Below are 21,224 nucleotides of genomic sequence, written 5' to 3' on the forward strand. Positions count from 1 at the left end.
AGTGATTGAGGCATCATACAAAAGTAAAATTCTGGAAAGCACCTAGCAGCTGCATATCTATCACTGGCTCTCTGATCCTAAGTTCCACAGCCATTGTCAGGTGACAATGACTGCTGACCCTCAGAGCCCTCATTCAGTAACATGATCAGTTCTGCCAAAAAGAAAAAAAAATGCCTCACTAATTGTACTGGAGATTGCTATCAATCGGGCAGCCTTGCGGGTACAGGCTGCCTGAATGTACACTGGAACTATATTCATGCCCACATACGAGTTCTGCACGTCACTTGGTTTGAAAGCTAGGCACCATGCTCTTTGTAGAGCAGCAGCAGCAAAGAATCCCCTATAAAAAGAAAAGGGTGGGGGGGGGGGGGGGGAACACACCAGACTAGAGGCCACATGTACAAGCCCTACATCACAAAACACCCCAAGGACTACAAATTTGGTGCCTTTTAGAGGACTGAAGAGAAGGTGAAACTTTGAGAGCCGTTTTCTCAAAACTGTTTTTCTGCCTTTCTGCTCAGTTTCTGGAGCTGATTTCTTTGTTACCATTTAACATATCTTGACTCCGTTTTTTTTTGTCACGTTCCTTGGGCTAAAGTGCAGGTCGTGACATTCTCGCTTTCTTATCTTGACCCTTTGTAAGTTTACGATATGGCTATTCGTCTACCCCGAAAGTGTGCTTGATGCGAAGGTAACATAAAATATGGCACTCCAAAAAATTTGTGCTGTGAAAAAAAAAATGCAAGAATGTCACGACCTTCAGCACGCATTTAGCTATGCAGTCAATACTTAACAAGCCTTCTATCACATTTTTTTATGTTCCCCAGGCTCTCCAGAAAGTTAGAGGGAGAAAAATTCTGCTCAACAAATTGAATAAAATGTTCTCAAGATATCGCTCTGAAACTTTTATGGAAGCATCAAGGAGACACCCTAAACATTTATGCCAATTTTCATCAAAATCCATAAAGAAATAAGGAAGTTGATTTTCAAAGCCACGTCCCCTCCTAATTGTTACAAATTTTGGCCACGTAAATATGGTGCTGCACAAGCTCGGCAGTCTCCTAGCATTGCATAACAAGAATGTCGCAAGCTATCAGTAACTCGGATTCATAGAAATCAAGATATACAGTATGGTCTACTCTTACAAAAGGGAAGACTAAGTTGGCATGCCAGCACTGATTAGTTCAGTTCAGCTCAGTTCTAGTAAGTAAAGGTCTGGAAAATTTTTTTTTTTCAATAGAATTTTCGTTGAATAGAATCAATTGACTTTTTTTCCTCCAAAACTACTCAATTAGTGACGGTCTATTGTACTGAATACCAATGAGGTTCTAAAGAAGTTTAATGGTAAGCTTGCACTTCGGCATGCTCAGCGCAGCCTCCTCACCACTTTGCTGCCGGCAGTCGCAGCCGTCACGGCTCGCTATTCGCTGGTTCGTTTCCACTCCGTACTGTGCGCACAGTTGCTGCTGTGTTATCGGCTGCCTTCTGCTGGCCTCCCCCCGTGCACCAGGTGCACGGTCCGCCTGCCGAGCTGCCTTGGCATGCTAGGCTGCTAGTGGTCGCAGCTGTCGCAGCTCTGTCATTCGTATCACCCGAACTGGCTCGGGGGAGCGTTTGAGACATCTGAAATGTAGCTCATAGTATACAGTGCGCTTCGGCTGGGGAATTGTGCGAATTCGTATCACCCCAAAATACCAGGCATGATCGTATCACCGACGTTTCACTGCATTTGTGCAGATAGCATTAATTTTGTCAAACTTGCCAATATTTTAACATTAGCAGACTTGTATAATCTGAAAATAATGGTGTTGTGGGAACAATTCAAAAATTAAAGAATAATACGCGTGTCACACCAGCAAACTAAAGTGCACTTTGAGCAAGTGCACTTCATCATGCTGAGTGTCACTTTGGTGCTGCGCTTCTATACGAGAAAGAAAAGTGGTCTTTCAAATTGGTGGCGGTGGTGATCGGGAGTCGGAAGGCAAACCATATATTTGTTAACTTAAAAATGTGTGCCCAAAAGCGCTTTGTTATTGTAAAAAACAGCATTTACAAACAAGCGACAGCAGCGACGGTGACTTTACCAGTACCAGTTCAAATGACTGGTTCCGCCAAACAACTGTGCAGCGTGGCCGTAAACAGCCAGAGAGCGAGAGTATTTTTTTTTTTTTGCTGTTTTTTTTTTCAGTGTGGCACATTTTATTACCTTGTTACATTAGGAATATAAAAAAAATGTTATTGAAAATAACTCATGACTCTGCCTTCAATATCACTTTTTTGTTACTCATTGCTAACGAGGCTACACGCTTCGCCGATGAGTGTGTCTGTAGTAAGTGTCATTAAGCGTTCCTGTGTGGCACCCTGCGAATGACACTAGCGGCGAAGTGCACTTACTCAAAGTGCTCTTGTGACGGGTATAAAATATTGGCATTCCATTAGGGAGGTAAAGGAGGGTGTACCTATCACATTAGGCTCTGCTGTATTATCAACATACCTATGTTTTACAGAGCACTGTCTTAAAGGATACATTTATAGCAGCCAGGTCACGTTTAATTTATGAACCAGCAAGCACATACTGCTTTCACATAGCTTGCCAACTGTAAAAGATCCATATACTAATATAGCTTGCAATCGCTTTCATAAACTTGCTCCAAAAGTCCATTTGGAGCAAAAGTCCAATTACTGCTGCAAAATGCAATTTTGGCTGCTCCAAAAGCTGCTCTGTAATGGCATGAGTCAGTATCATCACAGCACCCCTAATTACTATAAAACATTTAAAAGCTGGAAAAGGTAGGTTTTAGTTGCAGACTTGTTTTGATAGTGCAATGACAACACACACAATGCACAATGCACTGTAATGTAGGTGTACGGGATAGCACCACGTGGTGAGCACATTGGGCGAATATGAAATGCGCCTGTGCCAGTTAGTAAGCTTATGTGACTATTGGGCTTTTTGAATATTTCCAGTCAAATATTGCTCTGCAGCCACCAACAACTTTGTCCAATCATGGAGTGGACGATGGGACTGTTTGAATAATATGACAGTGAGAAAACGGTGGGCAAACTCAATTGCATTGAATTGTACGATACCAGCATTATTAAAGACTCATTTTAGCTTAGCATTTTGCTTCAATTTGATATTTATCTACATGAAATTTCATGTTAGTCTAAACCATTGGGATATTTTGTGTTTTTCACCCGCCGTGGTTGCTCAGTGGCTATGGTGTTGGGCTGCTGAGCACGAGGTCGCGGGATCGAATCCCGGCCACGGCGGCCGCATTTCGATGGGGGCGAAATGCGAAAACACCCGTGTACTTAGATTTAGGTGCACGTTAAAGATCCCCAGGTGGTCGAAATTTCCGGAGTCCTCCACTACGGCGTGCCTCATAATCAGAAAGTGGTTTTGGCACGTTAAACCCCATAATTTTTAAATATTTTGTGTTTATCCACCTCCAATGACTATGGCGGTTTCCTGCTAACAGGGTCGCATTCCCAACTGTGGCGGCCACATTTTGATGGTGGCTGAATGCGGAATAATTAGGACTGGATAGGGCTGCATAAAATTTGGAATAATTGGATTGAATTCTCCAGAAATTAAGTATCCTTATTTCGCAAGTAGCCTAGAAAGGGTGGCATATTCTCGGACTGCAAAAGTGCTGTTGCAGTGAACCTGTTAAGGCACTTGCAGTAAAATTTTGTTAACGCGATCTTCATTAATTTGGAAAAACTGATAATTCGACTCTTCCTTTGGTCCCGGCAGATGTATGCATCATTTAACGGCATCAAGCTATGGTTAATTCGAACGCATTTATTTGGGCACCCGCCAGTTCGGACAATACTGGAAGTGCGGCCAGGGCGCTGCAAATGTGCAACGCAAAAGAACAAAATCATCGCTAGCGGCCAATGGACCTTTTCCGAAACGTGGAGCGCCATGTTTTCTCCTGGCGACATCTTTTGGTGAGATGGTGTGATGATGTGGATAGTGGCGTGTGGCGGTGACAAGACCAGCTTGGAATGATGATTATGTTGTGGCAACAACAAGAAGAGAATTGGTGATGGTGATTGCGGAAGAAGACCACGTGCCACCAACAAGGAAGCAGCATGCAGAGTGCGCAGAGCGTGAGAGCGAGCGGAAGTCTCGAACGGCAGCTGGCAGAATGGTGGTTTAAGGCTCGATGACCGGCGACCGGGTGTCCTGCTATCGTGCGGACCTAGTCGGAAATCCCACTCGTGGCTGGGCTCTCCTGCGTACCAGCGATCTGCTGTTATAGAAGCCTGGTGCAGTGCTTCCTGCTGGGGACCGGGACGCCTGAGCTACCTGTCTGCCGACCGAGCCAGACATTCTAGCAGCCAAGGCGTTACAGGCCAGGCGTTACGGGCCAGCTACAGCAGTGGCCTGGTGTTCTGCCGGCCTGCTGTTCCCCTGCTTCCACGTCGCAACGGCGACGTCGCGCAAGACGTGGCCGTCGCCAGCAACACACCAGCTGTCTTCAAGTGTCAGACGACACGGTGACGCACTACGCAACGACAACCGTCTTGGTCACCACAACGACAACGCACGAGTGCTAGGCGCATCCTTATATAGAAGGACAAACGACTTCCGAATTCTAGTCTGTGTGTATGTAAATCGTCTGTATTGTGTGAGCGTGTCTGTATAAAGTCTGTGTTGCATGTAAAAAGCTCCTGTCTGCCGTGTCGTTATTAAAAGGATCCTGGGCCCAACGGAAATAGCAAGTTTGTTTCTATCACAATCTGGCGATCCTGCCAGGATCCGCCAGTAATATCCCAAACACTGAGACCGGCATTCTGATGTATACACGCAACACTAGACGACCAATATGGATTTAGACAAGTTAGCCACCACTGCAACACAGTTAGGCTAGGCAGCAGGACGAATGAGCAGCTGAGCGCGAAGCAGCCAAAGAAGCAGCAGAAAGTCAGCGCTTAGCCGATGAAAGACAGCTACAAATGACGTGCTGCAGGTGTCTGAAATTTTGGTTGTTCTTATGTTGAGCGTATGGGGTCAGTGGCGGTGGCACGGAGCTGTCGTGCCTGTCTGAATTATTGGTGGCCAAGTAATTGATCGATGATTGTAATGACTTTTCTACAGCCAGTTTCGGTTTAGTTTCTGCTTTGTTGTGTTGTGATGGCGCAGAAGGTGGTCACATGGGAGCAACACATTGTAACATTTTGACACTTGCTTCGTCTCGCTCGCTCTAATTGCTGCTAATTGGGCCTCACAACAAGTAGCAGCATAGGAGGCGATCGAGTGAGCCTGAGTGAGTGCCAAAACGTTGCAATGTCCCGATCCCTTAAGACTCCTTCTATGTCATGATATTCCAACACAGTAACCTTCTGGGAAATGAAACGGAAACTAGCTGGAGAAAAGCTATTATGTATTGAATTACTTAAAGTGCTCTGAGGCTTCCCATTATTTTTTCTATAGAAATCTGGAACCTTAATTTAAAGCAAAAAAGAAAAGTTAAAAATATTTCAGTACTCCTTTAATGGGCTCATTGAAAAAGTGCACTGAAAACTATGATACTGCTTAAAAGCAATATGGGCAATGTTAGATTTTGTAGTTACAGATCGGAAGCAAAAATTTTTTTCAATATTGATACTTTTTTTATTGACAAATTTAGTTGCATGCCACATATTTTGTAGTGCTTGGTCTCTTAAAACATGCAGGCCATGAGACTCTCTTTTCCCCTTCTTTTTGCAGCAAAATGTGATGGTGGTAGGTGTGGACGTGTACCATGACCTCACTCGTGGCAGGCAGTCTGTGCTGGGTTTTGTGGCCAGCATGAACCACAACATGACACGCTGGTTCTCCAAGTGTGCCTTTCAGGAGCCTGGCAAAGAGCTCGTCAACTGCCTCAAAGTGGCTTTCCTTGAGGCTCTGGTGAAGTTCTACGAGGTGAACCACCGTCGTCCAGATCGCATCTTCATCTTTCGTGATGGTGTGGGTGATGGGCAGCTGAACTATGTGAGCGAGTACGAGATTGAGCAACTGATAAGTGCTTTCAGCTGCGTGAGCCCAGACTACAATCCATCTGTTGCTGTAGTGGTTGTCCAGAAGCGCATCAACACCCGCATCTTTGCCAAGCTGGTGAGTGGGGCTCCCTCTCAAGTGACTTAGGAAAGGGCTACAAGGGACACTAAAGAGAAAAACTAAATCAGTTTAGACAGATAAAATATTCTTTCAAAACATATTTTTGTGAATTTTATGTTAACAAGTTCAATATCAGAATAGAAAACAAAGTTCTAAGGTTAAATTTTATTTGGCATCTCACTGTGACATCATGGATTTGAAAGTGTATTTTGCTATTTAAAAGGGGTCTGAAATACCCCTCGGGCCTGGTGAAGAAACGTAGTCTGTGCATAGCATACATTGCTGTGAACATCTCAGCCAAATTTTGCAGTCGTGTGTGATACTTCGAGCTCACAAACAGTGCACAAAGTCTCATATTTCTCAACCACTCTTTCAAACAAGGCCTTCTTCTCACCAACTTCAAAGTGACTGGTGGCTTGCTTACGTTGTCATATGCAAGATTCCCATAGACAGCTGCTATTGGCTGATAGCAAACATCAATCAAAAAGGGTGCTTGGATCAGTCCGCTTCTTCCTACAGTTGAGTGTATGTTTATTGATGCAGTTTAATAAATGGGCTGAAGTGAGCAAGCATCTGCTTTCGAATTTGGATAAGACTTGCATACTTCTGGAAGAAGCAAACTATCGTCTGCTTATGCTTGGCTGTGGCCATCTGCGTAGGAATTCAATTTTGGCCACCCTGCTTATAGGTGACGTAGCCGTTCGGTCTTGCTAATTTTGAACACTCAACTAGCCTCCAACCATGTGAAACATACATCTTTAGTTACCGCAAGAAAATGATTACAGCTGAACCTCGCTACAACGAAACTCACGGGACGTGCGAAAAATTTCGTTGTGACGATATCTGACCCAAAACACTGTCAGATTTGACTACACACTCAAAAACGTCATTCATTTCCGAAAAAAGTCGGTCATCTTTGTTTGCCTACGTCCTTTGGTCATCATCACTGTGGTACAATGTTTGCACTCGGTCAGCAGCTGCATTGCGACGTCGTCATCGTGGGCGCCAATGAAATTACGAATGACGTCAAAAGCGCCCATTACATCCAGTGCACGAGGCGGGACCGATGCATCTTGTGCATTACTTTCATCGTCCGACGACTCGTCGTTACGGCGAACCTCTTCAATGATAGACCCGTCGTTCAACTCTTCATGAACAATTACATCCGTGTCAACGGCGATGTACTCATCTATACTGATGTCCGTTGGTACATTTCCGGTGTCTCGAAGGGCTGCCCACGCCGCAGTAACTTCTGTAGCGGGTGGCTCCACTCCAAAATGGTAGTCTTCCTCGTCCGTTGTCGAGTTGGCCGTCTCTTCAGCCTCAGGCTAGGTTTAAACCCAGCATGCGCAAAGCAATTTTCAATTATGCTGCACCGGGTTGCCGTCCACGCCGCAGCAATCATTTGTAGGGCCATGAACAAGTCCACTTTTGTCTCCTGCCCGGTGTCAACATTCAGCAACAGTCTCTGAATCAACCGCTGCCGATGAGCACTTTTCACACTGTGAATGATGCCTTGGTCTAACGGCTGAATCAAAGCAGTGCAGTTTGGGGGGAAGAAGCGAACTTCCACATTTTCCAACTCAACGTCCTCAACATTATGCGCTGAGCAATTGTCAATAAGCAAGCACACCTTGCGGTTTTGGACCTTCATATTATGATGGAAAGCTATGATCCAATCACGGAAGATGGCCTGCATAATTCAGGATTTCTTTTCTTGTTTGCTAAATAACTTACCGGCAAGCTCTTACCGCTTTTGAAGCAGTGAGGCCTCGCTCTCTTGCCGATAACGAGTGGGCAGCGCTTGTCGGTGCCATCCATGTTAGTGCAGAGAAGCAGTCACAAGCTTCTTGCTGTGCTTTCCTTCGCTGCATGGTTGGCCCTTCATATCTAGCGTCTTTGTGGGCAGCAGCTCATAAGAGGGTCCCGTCTCATCTGCGTTGTAGATGTCGGACGGGGCATACTCTTTCATTATGTCCGGCAAAGCAGATGACACCCAAGTCGCTGCACCATTGGCATCTGAAGCAGCAGATTCGCCGCACAACACTTTCGCAACGATGTTGTGTCGGGTCTTGAAGCGGGTCAGCCAACCTGTGCTTGCCTTAAAATTGTCAATGCCGAGCATGCAAGCATAGTTCAGTGCCTTTCGCTGCAGCACGCTTCCGCTGATTGGCATTTTTTTGGCACGCATGTCGAGGAACCATGTAAACAACGCCTTCTTAAGATCCTCGTGGGCAGCTTGAGTCAACTTCTTCCATTTGGCGGATGCCCCCGCAGAACTGGTGATTGCGTCCTTCGACTTCAAAATTGTCGACAGCGTGCTGTTGGAGATGCCAAACTCTGCTGCAACGTCTCCTTTCTTTCTGCCGCTCAAAGCCTCGCTGATGATTCATGCCTTCACCTCAAAGGAAAGAAACTTCCACTTTGTCGCCATGCTGCCAAGCGCACAAGCACAAATGAAAATCTGCATTGCAGCGTTGCGCCAGCGATCGCGTGACCTGGGATGGATATGGATTGGCTGTGGCTCCCGCTTGGCAAAGTGGGCCTGCCCCTTGTCGCAAGGCGGCTAGCCACATTGTCATCACCACCAAACAATGGCGCCCCTCCATGAGTTTGTTTATCGGCAACGGTGCACTGGGCGCACGTTTTCGGTAAACCTAAGCGGCATGGATGTATGAAAAATTGCAGATGATTGGGGTTATGTTTATTTTATCGAAAACAAATTTTAAAGCCCAGTTCAACCGAGCGAAAATTTAGTTGAAGTGAAAACAAGCCTGAAAAATTGTTCGTTGTGTCGAGAACTTTTTTGCATTGACTTCTATTGCTAGCTGACGGGGAATTGGAAATATTTCCAATTCCCCATTGAAGCGGCGTTCATTGTAGCGGGGTTCGACTGTATTCTTTATGGGTCCTATAAAGAATTTTTTTTTTACACCACAAATAATATTCCAGTGCATATTGCAGCATAGCAAATTGTGCATAATCAAATGCTTTTTCCAAAAACATACATTGCAAAACAAAGAAATTGATTAGGTAACACAAAAATTCTAGAATGTGCCATTTTTATGGCCAGCTGATAAAAAGAGCAACAAAAGAACATCTACAAATACGTTAATATCAAACTTAAAGTATGCATTTCAAAGATATATAACCCAGTCATAGTTTCTGAAAATATTAGCCGAGTACAGTGTCGTTCTTCAGATGAAAAAAAGAAACTGACCAGGAACTGCTTCATTGCTCATGCCATGCGGTGAAGCAGCTTCTGTTATTTTTTTTTTTTTTTTTTTTTTGTGAAGCATAGGTGCACTTCACACTTTTCGCACCAAATGTCTGTTCTTTTTTTCAACTTTGCAGTCCTCGTAACACATTTTGCAGTTTTGTGTTTTGGGCAACTTTTGAGGATGGTCTGATGAGAAGTCCAATCAACTTCACCAGTTTGCCAGGAGTCACCTTTTTCCAGGACCAATCTCTATCAATGTAGCTGAGCGACTCCAGAATTATGCATCCAAGCATATTTGTTTGCATTTTTGCAGATGGTGGTCTTTATTACCTACTTTATTACCTTTATTACCTTATCACGACAACACACGCACATTAGTTGACAAACGTCCATCAAAGAACTTAAACTGATACTAAATGTCCAGTGCCTGACTGGGTGACGTTAAGTGCATAAGAAATGGCTCCAACACGTCGATCGCCGTTTTAAAGCATTGATCAGCGGTTATCAATCTGGATAGGCGTTGTAACAAATGAGTCAAGTTCAGACCAGATGTATGATTGCCAGCGCATGCTCACTCTTGGCCGTACCTGGCTAGACACCTTGGCAGACATAGCTTCGTAGTGGTCTATTAGACAGTTTTAGTTGGGCATCCACAGCAGTTATGCATACGCAGGAAACCCGCGGAAGCGACAGCACGCATGTGCAGTACACTGGAGCACGCACAGTCTCTTGCATATGCCCACAGGTTTTCTAAAGCTGCGTAGCGTTTGCTGTGGGCTCTGTGGGATGTTCTCGCGTGTCCACGAGAGCGAATTTTTCAATATGGTTCTTGCTGAAGATGTGACTCTGGCTTGTGGTTTGACTTCATGGCGGCATATATTGGCTACACAGTTTCAGAAGCTGGCATATGGCGGTGCTGATTAGCACATTACCGGCTCCTCAAGTCAGCAATCCCCTTCTCAACTATTGCGTCCGGCCTACTATAGCCATCCCATGCGCGTATGCTTTGCTAAGTACACACGACCTCACGTGCTGCGTACGGGGCTCTGTCTATTTACAGTGCTTCAAAATGCACAAGTTGGATGTGACTTCTATCTGCAGGACAAAGTCGGTCTGCACCACGTTGCACGGTCAGACTGGAACACATGAGAGCGAGCGTGCATTCCAGCTCTGTCCGGCACAAAGCAAACGCTGCCCACACGCACAGGAATTGCATGTAGCTCTGCCTACTATGTAGCATAGATACTGCAACTGCCGTGGGGTGCAGTGACACGCCCACTCGCTGAGCACACTGCAGCTGACTGAGGACATCCATATATGGCACATTTTAAGTGTCAAAATCTGAAGTAGTGGCATCTGCGTGAACATCCAAAATCAAATTTCAACAGGGGCCACGGTGACATTCAGTAGACGGAACACTTTGGGCATGCCCCATTCTGCTGTAGCCTTCACAGTACCATGTATTGAATGAGTGGGAGCACCGTGAAGGGGATCAAAGGTGAGCTTTGATTGCCAAAAACTCCACTTCTGAACGCATTGAAGCACCTTTTGCTGCAAAGTATTTCTGAAATAGTCTAGTTCAACAATAAATGTATTTCTCGATTTCAAAAAAAAAATTTCAGGGCCCCTTTTAAGCTATTGTGGCTCAGTGAGATCCTTTAAACTTGCAAAGTTTGTCTTTGGCTCCTTTAGGATGCAGTGTAGTCCATCTTTACCGATAAAAAAAAAAAAAGAATTTAGACCTTGCAGACACGGCGAGCTAGTGCACGAACATCAAGGTGGTGGCACCACACTTTTATTTTTGTATCTTTTCTGGCTTACCAAGCCTCTTCTCACTGTAAGAGGGCCTTTCTTGGCTTTGCACGAGGCTAATCTACTAATACGTCTCCTTAGTGTCCCTCTAAAAGAAGCTGCATGTCCAATGTTGATGGAACAAGGGTTGACTGGAGCTCTTTTAGCAGGAAATTTGTTCTGCAACTACAGTAAACTTCCCTTGATTTGACTCTGGTTAATTCAATTTTTCAGTTAATGCAATCCTAACCAAAGTGCCTGGGCAATGCCCATGCATTTATATCTGTGCAAACTTTTGTTATTTCGATCCTAAAATTAGCCTTCGATGGATAATTGACTTGGCTAGTGATGTTGATTTATTGCCATCCCCCTTTGAAATGGGACGGTGACAAGTTGCCTAGCTTGCTTGAGTTAATCATGTATGATATACATGCTTTTCATCCTAGCATTTTTGTATACATTGTCTTCAACTTTTTTCTCATCCTCCAAACTTGTCTATCTACCTTGTGGGGATGCGTGACTCTCACACGTCCCATGATGTTCTCCCCGCATGGCTCCTGTCTCCTGTAATGTGGCTTCGCCATGCGGCTTTATGGCGGCGGTCGGTGTGGTTGCAGAGTTCCAGTTTGAGAGATGTTGTGAGCATTGCAATGCTAACTCCACCTAACAGCGGGTCTACTTGGGTACAAAAGGGAGAAGGCTGTTCCTCTTTGGCTCGGGGTTGGCAAGTGCCGCAGACATTCCACACGTGTGCCGATCCATGTTTCTGCAAGACCATTTTGCGAGGCCTAGGAGCCGAACACCGCGCGAATTTCGCATGACCGTACATGTGAATGACCAGGTGTGAGTGTCCAGCATGGGGCGAAGATATTTGCTCGCAATCTGGTAGTGGTGAGTCAGACTTCCTCGATTTGTTACGCTCACATCGGCATGTTTTGTGGAGAGTGACTCGGCTAGCAGGCATTGGTGTACAAAAGGTGCAATAAATGCCCTTGTGAAAGTTCACACCACTGTGTTGTCGTTACTTAGTCCCAAGAGCAGGGATGAGACCCTCATAACCTTGTACCACTACCTATGCCTGTAAAAGGGATCCAGCTCTATCATTCTCTTTCCTACTTTTTTTTTTTCCCCACCAATACTTCAAACATGTCTTGCTCATCTCGATAGCTGACCAGTTGATGCTTCCATTGACTATAAATCCAAGCACTTCTGGAAGGTGTACATTGCCTATATGTCTCACTGAGGGAACACCTTCGCATTCCATCAGAATTATTAGAGCTGATTTCGGATTTTTGCTGCAGCACTCGGCATGCACACACCTGACCCCTATGGTGACCCCAATAGGGATTCCTTTAATGGCAGCATCCATCTCGGTGGAGCATGCGAGTGCGTTGAACACACATCATCTCCCGTTGAAAACTTCTATTTTCAGACACTGCTCAAAGAATGTTTTCAAGCAATAGCTGTATCTCGCAATGTCTGATTACAGTACTTATTCAAATGTAATACCCCCCTCCCCCCCTCCTCCTAAAAGAAGATTATCTGCAAATTGTGTGTGCAGTACAGTCGGATACAAAACCAAAATTGCCATTGCAGCATCACTATGATTTACCGCGCGAACGGGATGTATTGCAGTGAAACTTACTTTACAAGATCGTGCGGCGAAGCAGACTTTAGGAAACTGCCTTCCATTGTGCAACCCATATTAGACTCTTGCCCAGTGAATCAGCTAAGTGTGTTGACGTTTTTTCTGCATATTTAAATCTGCCCACTGGATAATTCAGTTAATTTTGTCGGCCCCGTCAGGCTCGAATTAACGAAAGTCCACTGTAGTCGCACCACAACGAGGGCTTGTTCTATTGAGGTAAAGAAAAAAAAATGAAAATCAAGAATTTTTTACTGGGAGATGGTACAAATTTTCAATGTTCTGGGTGACTATACTGTTGGCTTTCAAAAATGTGGAAAGCTTGCAAAACCTGCCGCAATCACACTTGACCCTATGCACTACTTGCCTCGCACTTGGCAGACATTTCCGGTAAAAACTGCGATGTCGAAAACCCAGTGCTTTTCAGAATGGCACTTGCCACTATGCAAGTGTGCATGAGGCATGCCTAACTGTGCCATTCTTTTGGACTAAACACTATTGTCATTAAGCTTCTTTCTTTGTGTGTCTGTGTGTTATTTCTATTGTGATATGGTAGGCTACTGCGAATACCAATACTTTGTTTAGAAGGAAAGTCAAAGTGAATGATAATTACTAGTGTCAAATAAATTCGAAGAAAATAGTTTTGCATTTGCATAAAACTTCGACATAAGAGCCATATGTTGACAAATTTAAGAAAAATAGTTCCTCACTCGTTTAAAGGGAACGAGTTCATCTCTGGAGTCAGCTTATTTTCAAAGTGTTGTTATTCAGATATTTTCATGCAAAAATGCAAGTTCAACATTTCTTACAACTCCAACTCTTTCAAAATTTCATTTACAGGCTCTTGCTAATTGTGTTTGTCAATATAAAAGTTTGTGGTGGAGACTGCAGGAGCATGTTTTGTTCGCCTGTCGAACGTTGTTGCAATGTTGTGAAGTGTGACTGACTGCATGATGCCGGCAGCTTATGCTGTGTTGTGCTTAATGCGAGCTTAACCCAGTCTGTTTGGCAAGTGCACAGATGAAAAGCCTTTACGCACAGATGAAGAGCATTTTTAAAATTTAATAAAATCTGGGTGTGGGTTACATGCAAATGATAACTTACTGGTGTGGCCTCATGGCACCGCAAATTTTGCCTAGGGGTGTGGTTTCACGGCAGTGCGTCTTGTGCTGCTGTGAAACTGCCTTTAAGGCAAACTTAGCCATATGCGGCGACGAAGAGGTATGGGCGCAATGGCTGGCCGAAGGTACGAGGTTCACAATTCATGCATTTGTAAATGGAGACTGTTTTTAAAAAGAATTTAGGCGTTCTATCTAGTTACCTTCATGAATTATATGAACAAATTTCTTTTTTCTTTCCGACGTGTTGTAATTTCCGGGTGTGGCTTACATGCATAAACAGTATATTCGTTCAATTTGAACACTCCGAATACTGAAATTCAAGGCAAAATGATTATCGAATAATATAATATTAAATTGAGTATTCAAGAATTACGATTATATATTTGAACAAGCCTATGATATGGCACATTGTTATTGCGTTTTTTTTTCCTCCATGTTTTCATCCTTTGTGGTAGCGCTCTGGTTCCTCTGTTCAACATTGGTGTGTGAGGGCTGCTATGCCAAAACAGTAGAAGTACTATCAAGTGTTTTTAAAGCAGTGCACTGCAGAATTTGGCTGCATTGGCTGCTCAAAAGATATTTGTGGGCTGCATGTCTGGGAAACCTGGAATTAAGGTGTTGGAGTGTTGCCATTACGGGCTGTCAATATTGGCAAATTGGCAGTAATTCAGTGTTCTCGTTAGTTAATACCCATGAAAACAGTTGCATAGATTTGTCCAGCATTTCAAGAGCATGTTAACTTGGATATAACTGCCTGCAAAATTGAGAAAATGCTTGTTTCACAGTGCAAGATAACCCACCATGGTGGCCAAGCAGCTTCAGCATCCTGCTGCTGAGCTTGAGGTTGCAGGTTTTATTCCTGGCCATGAAAGCCGCATTCTGGTGGTGGCATAATGCAAAAATGCTGTGATACCAAAATTTGGGTGCACTTCCAACCAAACCCATGTGGTCCATCTAATCTGGAGCCCCCTACTTCTGCATGTCTTATATCCTGTGTGTTCCCTTGTTACGTTAAAACCCATGATTTGATTTGATGGGACAGGTGTTATCACCCATGAACTAGAGACAGAATAATGTATTTGGCTGTGAGGAACTTGACACTGGATGAATGTTGCCTCCTTGGTGGCCAAACATTCGTTGCAGTGCTTGCTTGACAGGCATTGGCTTAGCTGTAAGGTATCCTTCTGTTACCGAGGCACATGGGGATGTAGTTCCATGGGCTATGCTATAGCACACTAGTGCAGCATTATGTTCACTTCTGCTCCCCCAACAATCAACCCCCTCTCCCCTTCACTTTTTCCTAGAACGCGAAAGAATTGGACAACCCAACACCTGGGACAATCGTGGACCATACAGTTACACGGACAGAGTGGTGAGTGATTGTACTCTTTTTGCAGATGGCACACTCCACGAGGGGTGATTCAAGAGCATGCTTGTCTCAGTGGTATGCCCACTCGTAATGCTGGATGGGGATGTTTAAGTGCAGTGCAGTAGAGTTTCAGAATAGCATTCTGTAAATTAGATTAGAAAGAAAAAAAAAAGGAACTGATTACAATTACTTTACTGAAAAATATATTCGGTTACAATGACCAATCACTGCCTCACAACAGCTACTGCTGTGGTCTTTCCATGAAGACTTCCAAAATGTGGAGTGGCATGTGGTGGTTTGCATCAGATCCTTGCTCAAATGGGGTTGAGGTCAGATTCGTTTTTACTTGCTCGTGGAACCCTAACATACTCTTTGTGGAACCTGGGGCGCGATCGGAGATATTTTGTTCGATACGCGTTCTGTTCAGTTGCTGCAACGTCACAAAGTTGCAGTATGCAAAATTTGTGACAGCGGGGCGGAGAGAGCAGCCAATCAGGAAGCGGTGACCTCCCCGGAAGTTTACTTCCGTCGTTTGTCGTCTGCTTGCAGACAGTATACTACAAAACGAAATGTTTCTCGTCTTCCAAATGAATGAAATCGTTACCTAAAAAAACGTATTTTATCTTCTCAAGCCCAAACACGTTTTCAAATAGTAGTACGTGTCACTACTGCAATTTATAACTATTAGGTTCTTTGCGTCGTCCCTAGGTGGTGTCGCGCACAGCGAGAAGAAAAAAAGAAAAAGAAAACGACGGGAGGAGTGGCGCACTTTTCAAGGGGCAGCGACAACATTCCAGTGGCTCGCTGGCACCAATGATGTTGTCGATTTATCTGTACAACCAACGAATTATTTGTTTCGAGAAACAAAAACGACGCCGGAATTCACTTTCTGCCATTTCTTCAAACGCGTTTCGCATCGCCACCCGCTCTCCTCCTTCCTCTAGAAACGCCAGCGCAACAACAAAAGTTCCCAACGGAAGCGCCATTTTCTCGAATTAAACTATGGATTGGATTCAAACGTGCTATTCCGCAGCCGAAAGAAAGCCGAAAAGGCCGCCTGTTGGATCCAATCCAATCCACCAGACGCGCCATGCGAAGCCGTATGATCGCTCCAAACTTCTCAACTCCCGTCGCGTTCGGACGAAATGCTCGGTGGGCGGATGATTGACAGGAGCGTGTCGTCATTTTGACGTCACCAAAAACGGGGCGGCGCCCCGCGGCTGGCGACGTCGGCGCGGAGTAGGCCAATCGCGCGCGCCGGTAACCGAACGAACGCGCCGAACAACCATCTCCGATCGCACCCCTGGTGGTAAGACAACTTCAATGCAGCATCCAATAACCAGAGCCACTCATTGAAGGGATTGCATGTTATCCCAGGGTGTCTACCAACCAAGAAAACGGAATTATCAGGGATTTTGAATAGCCCGGAAACACTAAAGGAGAACTCGGGGAATTTGCACATCTATCAGGGAAATCACGGTAATGCTGGCCCGAGTAATGGGGAGGAATCGTAACAAATAGTCTGATGCTTTGCCCACTGGAGGAGTTGCCAGTGTACAGTCAACAACCAACTTTCCGGACTCCCGATATTTCAGATGGCTTTGCGGCACCACCACGTACCCTGTAGAATCAATGTATAAGAACGTCTCAAATATCAGACTCGAGAACCCTTCGCTGTCCGATTTTCCAGATTTTTTGCTCTGACCGCAGATCTGAAATGGCATTATTCAAAGCCACCATCGCCGCCATTTTGATTACCTCGCTGCCTCGAACCAGCGCTCGCGCGCAGATCTACTGGCAGCCGTAGCCACCACTGTGGCAACGCTAGGCCTAGCTACTTCGACATTCGCTATTAAGCTTCTTGCTGTCCTATGCCGTGTTTTTCATTGAAAGAATTTGCCGCTGTCAGCAGTGGCACTGACTCCGCCTTTGTGATCCTCTCGATTGACTCCGAAGCTCGGAAAGCACAGCGCGTTGCAGAATGCCAGTTCCCGAAAGTCAGCTTCGCCTCAGTACAGCAATGTTAGGTGACGCATAACAAGCGTGGGAAGGGGGAACTGCCACGGGACACAGTATGTATTCCTTAATTATACACGCATGCACCTGCCATCTGTCCCAGCACAAGCACCGATGCACCTAATAAGTGGACTGACAGGCCTTCAGAGCTTTTTTGGACGTGCCTGTGGCAATTTTAATCCTTGGGGGAGCAAAAGACACACATTCATTTTTTTGGGGTGTCCGATTTTCCGGACATCTTTGCAGCCCTTAGGGAGTTCAAAATATCGGACGTCAACTGTGCAACTGACCAAGAGGATGCTTCAAATGATCTGTGGGGCGGATCCACAGCAGGAGGACGATGAGAACAAAAAGGACCGATGCATTGAGGACTGGACAGGAAGTCTGCCACCGCTTCTTTGAAGGAGCTTGAGCTCAAAAAACAAAGTGTTGGCTGACACCGAAATGCAGCTGTCCCTTATCCAAACCAAAATAAACTCTTTAAAGCACTGAAACTTAACACTGAGGTGTTGTGCGCAGGCCGAGAGTGTCAGGACAATTGAGGTTGACTTACCAGCTGCTGAGAGAGAATCTCACATGTGACAATGTTTGGGCCTCATACCAATGAGCTTGCTATCGGTTGGTAGAAATAGTTCGTATTTGAGAATGTTCAACTCTATTTACCCAATGGGTTTTACCGTTTCTTTCGAAGACATTTTATTCGCTGTGCATTTTACTAACCCCTTCCTTCTGTTATTTTGGAATAAAATAAAGGCTATTCCTTACTATTCAAGCTCGCATGCTTGCTAGAGAGTGACAGCATTGGGCGACGTGGTGTCGGCCTGTCTTGACAAAAACAAATGTCTCAGTCGCTCAGGGAATTCTACAACGGCACTTGGGGAAAACCTGGAAAACTCTGGAAATTTGGAAATGTCAACTTCGTAGACACCCTGTAAATTGTAACATAGCGACGCAGAAAAGCTACCGTAAAATCAGGTTTCGTTAGAGCGAGTTTTAACTGCGACGCCTTGTGTTTGGTGAAGCGTAGCCTTGGTTGTTTTTTTTTTCGCCACTAAACCGCATTCGCGGGTGATCTTGCCCTGTTAGGAGAAGTGCACTTGCAGAGACATGGCACAGCATTCAACATTATGAATACGCTAGCTAATTCGAATCCAATAGACGTGCTTTGCTTTTGCATGGGATTCTGAAGGGGTTGTTGTGACTGATCAGTATAGACAATAATTTGATATGCCTGCATTTTATATATCCAGGATCAACTCATACAATGAGGTCAGTGCACCACCGATGCACTTCTTTCTTTGTTTTTAATCAAAAATTGAAGTATCTCATGTGCTACATTTTTACCCTAAAATAAATTGCATCTGCATGGGCTGAGCTTAGTGTGAGTGTCCCTGTATGACTATGACTGCCCATCTTCCTCGTATAGGTGCGACTTCTTCTTGGTGTCTCAGAAGGTACGGCAGGGAACAGTGGCACCTACACACTACATAGTTTTACGGAACACTACTGGATTGTCGCCTGACCAGATGCAGCGGCTCACTTACAAGCTCACACACTTGTACTACAACTGGCCTGGTTGTGTCCGTGTGCCTGCTCCTTGCCAGGTAAACTGTTCATTTAAACGTCAGCCTGCTGGTAAGGTGAGGGAATCTCAATTGGTGTAGCTGCTTGTTTTTCATGACAGGCATCGAGATAATTCTTGCAATATGTGCATGCTAAACTGAGGGAAGTTACAGAACTGCAGAGAAAAGTTCGTATGCTTTGGTTCCTCTGCTAGAATTAGTGGCCGAGCTCAGGAAGTAATAAGATATATCATAGCAGGGAAAAAAATGAAGTGTAACTGTACCTTGTGTTAGTTGAAAAGTGCAGGTCAGATTGTAAATGCTGCAATATTGGGTCTTTTCCTTCGCAAGCTTGCGTGCTGTTAACTTAGTCACGAAATACAAGAATTGGCCCATGCTGGTGCGAAGCCATGATTTAGTGATAGTTTTCAAACATATGTCATGCTTATTAATGCAGCAAGTTTTAATGTGATGATTTTCTTACTGCTGATTCTGGGTTGTTATCCTGATGTGTGCATTTGTATTTCCAGTGCCTGAGAAAGATAATGGAAGCTTTATTTTTTATAAGTCACACTTTTGACATTTTGGAGTGATGATCTGGCATCAACTTCCACAGGACAACAGTGTTGATGGCACTTTGATAAGGGAGCACACTTGAAACTGTGCCAAGAATGCTGTTGCTCATAGACACTGAAAATGTTTTCGTTGTTTTGTTTGAATTTAATCGCATACACAGCCACATAACAGTTTGGCAGACGGCAATACTGCCTGTCTTTGCATGTTTAATTATGTGCACGTCATTGGCCACATATTGAGGTAATAGGCAAAATGGTTGTAACAAAGTGCCGTAGTTTCCGGTGTATAAGAGTTTTCTTTCCCCCCAAATTTTTATCAGTGCCTTTTATGCAACGGTGCGTCTTGTACAGGGTGTCCGACGTAATTTTAGCCAAACTCATAAAAAAAATGCACATATTGTCATGCTAGCCTGCATATTTTGTAATGCAGGGTGTCCCATGGAACTTTAGCCAAACTTTAAATATATGCAAATGCTACATAGCTGGACAGAACCATGGTAATGTTTGCCGTCGCTTGGAGATCTGTAGTTCTTTTTTTCTTGCATTCCACCTAATTACACAATTAGTCTTAAGTAACCAACTTCTCAAATACTATAATTAGATTTAAAATGTGAACGAGAAAATTGTAGAGCAACATGAAAAACCCCCGATATAGTGTTGCTCAGTATGTGCTACATAAATGTTTTTACGTGAAAGAACCTTGTGAATAATGCAAAATTGCCGTGCAACTGGCCGCTCAAGGCACTTTGCGTGTATTTGTGGGCTGCTTTCACACTCGGAAAAACACCTTTATGTAGCATGTATTGAGGAAGAGAAAACTGTATCAGGAGTTTTTTTGTTGCTCTGCAATTTTCTCATTTACACTTTTCATGCAATTATATTTGAGAAGTTGAATAATTTAGACTAATTATATAATTAGGTGGAATGCCAGAAGTAATCTGAGCATCTCCAAGCGATGGCAAACAACCTCACCTTGGTTTTGTCTAGCTATGTAGCATTTGCATATATCTAAAGTTTGGCTAAAGTTCCATGGGACACCCTGCATTACAAAATATGCAGGCTAGCACGACAATATGTGCATTTTTTTATTATTGTTTTTTCACGAGTACAAGAAATCTTGCGCAGCAGTGTTCTGAAAGAAATTGAATCTTAATCTGAAAGCATTATAAGCCCCATTCTGCAAAAATCCAGTGGCAGCGGTCTGACCAAGTGACGGTACCAAAAATAGCTGATGGCGCAGAAAGTAATGTTACGGTTGACGTCGAATTTCTCAAGGAGGTTCCTGTAAACAAAGTAGTAAATTGATGGCTTTGGAACCCGGGCCTCCGGGGTACAAGACGAGTATGCTTCCCCAACGCCATGATGGCTCTACCGTTCTGATTGACTAAAGGTGTGCCTTATTGTGCACGTCACGTCGTCATCTGGCTGACTAAAAGTGTGGCCTAGTGGAAAGGAGGCGTCGTGTCATAAATAAAGTTGAAAACATCAATTGAAAGCACTTCACCAGAAGGGACTATAGGGCTTTCGCATACCCTCATGTAAGCATTCTTAAGTGTGTCTGGTGAATATTTTTAAATAGTGAAGCTACCATGGGCGACAAATGTCAGCTCCTAGGCATAACCAGGGGCTCGCCATGTAGGCAGCGTTGCAGCTGCAGTAAAGGCTGCCATCATGGCCTCCGTGATTGGAAATAGTGCATACTAGGTTGCTGTAATAGCAGTTTCTCTTTTTGGAACATAAGAAAACATTGCCAATCTGTAGACGAAGCTCCTGTGAATATGTGAGCCAAGTATTATTGCACCGCATGCAGCAG

At 44.5% G+C, this 21,224-nt stretch overlaps 1 protein-coding gene across 1 annotated transcript in view; it reads left to right on the forward strand.

Moving 5' to 3' along the window:
• The window catches only part of LOC126548564 (piwi-like protein 1), a 153,946-nt gene that overhangs the window by 128,804 nt on the left and 3,918 nt on the right, over positions 1 to 21,224 (forward strand). The window contains exons 16-18 of the mRNA XM_050196791.3: positions 5,723 to 6,109; positions 15,194 to 15,261; positions 18,701 to 18,878. Of these exons, the coding sequence (XP_050052748.1) occupies positions 5,723 to 6,109; positions 15,194 to 15,261; positions 18,701 to 18,878 (633 nt within the window). The remainder of the gene's footprint in view (positions 1 to 5,722; positions 6,110 to 15,193; positions 15,262 to 18,700; positions 18,879 to 21,224) is intronic.

The sequence above is a fragment of the Dermacentor andersoni genome, chromosome 1 (assembly GCF_023375885.2).
Source record: "Dermacentor andersoni chromosome 1, qqDerAnde1_hic_scaffold, whole genome shotgun sequence".
NCBI classification, from domain to species: Eukaryota; Metazoa; Arthropoda; class Arachnida; order Ixodida; family Ixodidae; genus Dermacentor; species Dermacentor andersoni.